Genomic DNA, 3,856 nt, shown 5'->3' with positions numbered 1-3,856 from the left:
GGTCACCATAGAGGCACCCACCTGTAGCACGCGCTCCAGCAAGTATATTTCACTGGTCAACCCCAAAGCCAATTCCCCACTCGCCATCATGGCTAAATTATATATTTTTAACACTTACGGAGGAATAGACGTGTGTGAAGAGCGTATGGAGAGAAGCAGGTGTTAGATGAATTTAGTTCTTATGTGTTCATTAACCAATTCAATTAATTAATTCAATTTAAAACACTCTGTCCGTTTCTAAGAATTCATAAGATCCTTATTTGCATGAAATAGACAGAGACCAGTCAACCGAAATTAGCCAATAGCGTTTATTCTCGAGAGCGTCATAATACCATGTACATTGGTTTATATACCTCACATTTCGTCATAGTGTCTTAAATGCCCCTCCTCCTCTCCGACAAGGACAAAGCAGCTTCTGAAGTCCATTCCAACCCACTAACGCACATACATGACACACTATATCTGGATTATCTCCGGAAGTCTCACCACAGTTTATTACCATTTAGCTGACAGTTCCAGTCCCCCCCCCCCAGATACAGAAAACATGGAGGGGCTCTCCCTGTCCTATCTTATCTCCCCAGAGTTACAGCCAGGTCGGTTCAAACATAGGTTAATGACCCTCTTTGTTTTCGTTAAACACACACACATGCATTCCTCTCTTCCCCCCTCCAACCTAGTTGGAGCTGTGTTTATTATTTTTTAATTACTCCTTGTTCATGCTACCTCTAATCCCTAATGGTTAAGTTTCTGGGTAGAATTATTTAATAATTTATCTTAAACCTTGATAAAATATCTTAACAGCAGGCTAGTGAGGTCTGGTAAGGCATGTTGAGAGAAGCAGGCTAGTGAGGTCTGGTAGGGCATGTCTGGTAGGGCATGTTGAGAGAAGCAGGCTAGTGAGGTTGAGGGCATGTTGAAGCAGGCTAGTGAGGTCTGGTAGGGCATGTTGAGAGAAGCAGGCTAGTGAGGTCTGGTAAGGCATGTTGAAGGCAGAAGAAGCAGGCTAGTGAGGGCATGTTGAGAGAAGCAGGCTAGTGAGGTCTGGTAAGGCATGTTGAGAGAAGCAGGCTAGTGAGGTCTGGTAGGGCATGTTGAGAGAAGCAGGCTAGTGAGGTCTGGTAGGGCATGTTGAGAGAAGCAGGCTAGTGAGGTCTGGTAGGGCATGGCAGGCTGTTGGTAGAGAAGCAGGCTAGTGAGGTCTGGTAGGGCATGTTGAGAGAAGCAGGCTAATGAGGTCTGGTAGGGCATCAGGCTGTGAGGTCTGGTAGGGCATGTGAGGGCTGAAGAGAAGAAGCAGGCTAGTGAGGGCTGGTAGGGCATGTTGAGAGAAGCAGGCTAGTGAGGTCTGGTAGGGCATGTTGAGAGAAGCAGGCTGTGAGGTCTGGTAGGGCTAGTGAGGTCTGGTAGGGCATGTTGAGAGAAGCAGGCTAGTGAGGTCTGGTAGGGCATGTTGAGAGAGGCTATGAGGTCTGGTAGGGCATGTTGAGAGAAGCAGGCTAGTGAGGTCTGGTAGGGCATGTTGAGAGAAGCAGGCTAGTGAGGTCTGGTGGGCATGTTGAGAGAAGCAGGCTAGTGAGGTCTGGTAGGGCTGTTGAGAGAAGCAGGCTAAATAAATGAGGTCTAATGTTGAGAGAAGCAGGCTAGTTCTGGTAGGGCATGTTGAGAGAAGTAGTGAGGTCTGGTAGGGCATGTTGAGAGAAGCAGGCTAGTGAGGGCTGGTAGGGCATGTTGCCTAGTGAGGGCGGCCATGTTGAGAGAAGCAGGCTAGTGAGGGCTAGGGCATGTTGAGAGAAGCAGGCTAGTGAAGGGCATGTTGAGAAAGCAGGCTAGTGAGGGGCTTAGGGCATGTTGAAGAAGCAGTAGTGAGGTCCAGGCTAGTGAGGTCTGGTAGGGCATGTTGAGAGAAGCAGGCTAGTGAGGTCTGGTAGGGCATGTTGAGAGAAGCAGGCTAGTGAGGTCTGGTAGGGCATGTTGAGAGAAGCAGGCTAGTGAGGTCTGGTAGGGCATGTTGAGAGAAGCAGGCTAGTGAGGTCTGGTAGGGCATGTTGAGAGAAGCAGGCTAGTGAGGGCTGGTCATGTTGAACAGGCTAGTGAGGTCTGGTAAGGCATGTTGAGAGAAGCAGGCTAGTGAGGGCTGGTAAGGCATGTTGAGAGAAGCAGGCTAGTGAGGGCTGGTAGGGTATACGGATATCTAAAGATATGAGCATGAAAGTGAAGTGGATATAATTGGACCTGAGCATACAAGAGACTAGTGCCTACTGCTTAAATAAATTTTTAACAGTGAGTTCTTTAGATCAGGATTGCCAAGGAGGGCGGCCGCGTGTGTTAGCAAAGCAAAGGTCCTCGGTTCGAACCAGGCACATGCCGAACAAGGAGGAAGTGATATTCGCTAAGTCCGTAACACTCACATCACTGGAGATAGCATTACCATGAGGGCTCAGATATAAACCATATGTGAGGCGGAGGATGCGAAACGGACCTTAGATCCATTGTCCCACCTCAGCAGGATCTAATGAGAATCTCCCTTCCCCTTCTCTCCCCAATCTGTCCTATCTTCCTGTCCTCCTCTCCCTCCACTACAGAGTATGATGTTCCTGAACACCCCCAGTCCAGATCTCAGTCATAAAACACCTCTCCTCTCCCTCTCTCCCTCTACAGAGGATGACTTTCCTGACCACCCCCAGTCCAGATCTGGTGATGAGAGGTAAACTGGCTGGTATGAGCCCCTTCACCATCAGACCCAAGCCCAGCAAAGAGTCAAAGAAAGCTGCAAAGATCGCTACCATCACAGAGAAGGAGACCCATTTCTAACACTTCTCCAAGTCCAACCACTGACCAAGCCTCTATCTGTCTGTCCCCAACCACAACCACAATGAAGACAACAACAAACAACAAACAAAACAAACAACAAACAAAACAAACAACAAACAAAACAAACAACAAACAAAACAAACAACAAACAAAACAAACAACAAACAGACGATAATAAAGGACTGTTTTATTTAGGTTTTTTTTTTTTTTTTTAAGAGAAAGAAGTTATCACATAATTATTAGTCTTGCTTCTTCTTTTTTTGCACAAACTTTATTAACACATCATCTACGTTAACATTATGACTAAAGAGATCATTTTTAACGATTAGAAGAATATCAAGTTTATTGATTGAGATCGGCATGATATCGTGCAGGTATTCGTGTCACTAGTGTTTTACTGTACAACTGTAGGTCTTTATCTAACTCATTCACTGAGTATACAAAACATTAAGAACACCTTCCATGCCCCCTATTACTCAATTCGTCAGGGGGGATGGACTCTACAAGGTGTCGAAAGCGTTTCCACAGAGATGCTGGCCCCTTGTTGACTCCAATGCTTCCCCACAGTGGTGTCAAGTTGGCTGGATGTCCTTTGGGTTGGTGGACCATTATTGATACACACAGGAATCTATTGATCATGAAAACCCACGGCAGCACCTACTAACATATCCCGTTCAAAGGCCTATTCACCTTCTGAATAAAACACATACACAATACATGTCTCAATTATCTCAATGCTTAAAAATCTATCTTTAACATGTCTCCTCCCCTTCATTTACACTGCTTAAAATGGATTTAACAAGCGAGATCAATAAGAGATCATAGCTTTCACCTGAATTCACCTGGTCGGTCTATGTCATGGAAAGAGCAGTGGTTCTTAATGTTTTGTCCAGTCAGTGTACAGCAGTACTGCTGGAACCTTGCTGAAGTGTATTTTGTGTTTAGAGAGATTATTATACATTTATAGAGAGAACCTACTTCCCAGAGTTATTATACATTTATAGAGAGAACCTCCTTCCCAGGGTTATTATACATTTATAGAGAG

General features: G+C 45.6%; 1 protein-coding gene across 1 annotated transcript in view; it reads left to right on the top strand.

Annotated features, from left to right (window-relative positions):
• Positions 1 to 2,916, top strand: part of slc6a11b (solute carrier family 6 member 11b) — a 113,727-nt gene extending 110,811 nt beyond the window's left edge. The window contains exon 14 of the mRNA XM_065004511.1: positions 2,659 to 2,916. Coding sequence (XP_064860583.1) covers positions 2,659 to 2,811 — 153 coding nt within the window. The 3' untranslated portion in view covers positions 2,812 to 2,916. The remainder of the gene's footprint in view (positions 1 to 2,658) is intronic.
• Positions 2,917 to 3,856: the final 940 nt, after the last annotated feature.

This window comes from Oncorhynchus nerka, linkage group LG2, assembly GCF_034236695.1.
Source record: "Oncorhynchus nerka isolate Pitt River linkage group LG2, Oner_Uvic_2.0, whole genome shotgun sequence".
NCBI lineage: Eukaryota > Metazoa > Chordata > Actinopteri > Salmoniformes > Salmonidae > Oncorhynchus > Oncorhynchus nerka.
Note: the sequence above shows the minus strand (reverse complement) of the source record. Positions and strands in the feature narration are given on the sequence as shown.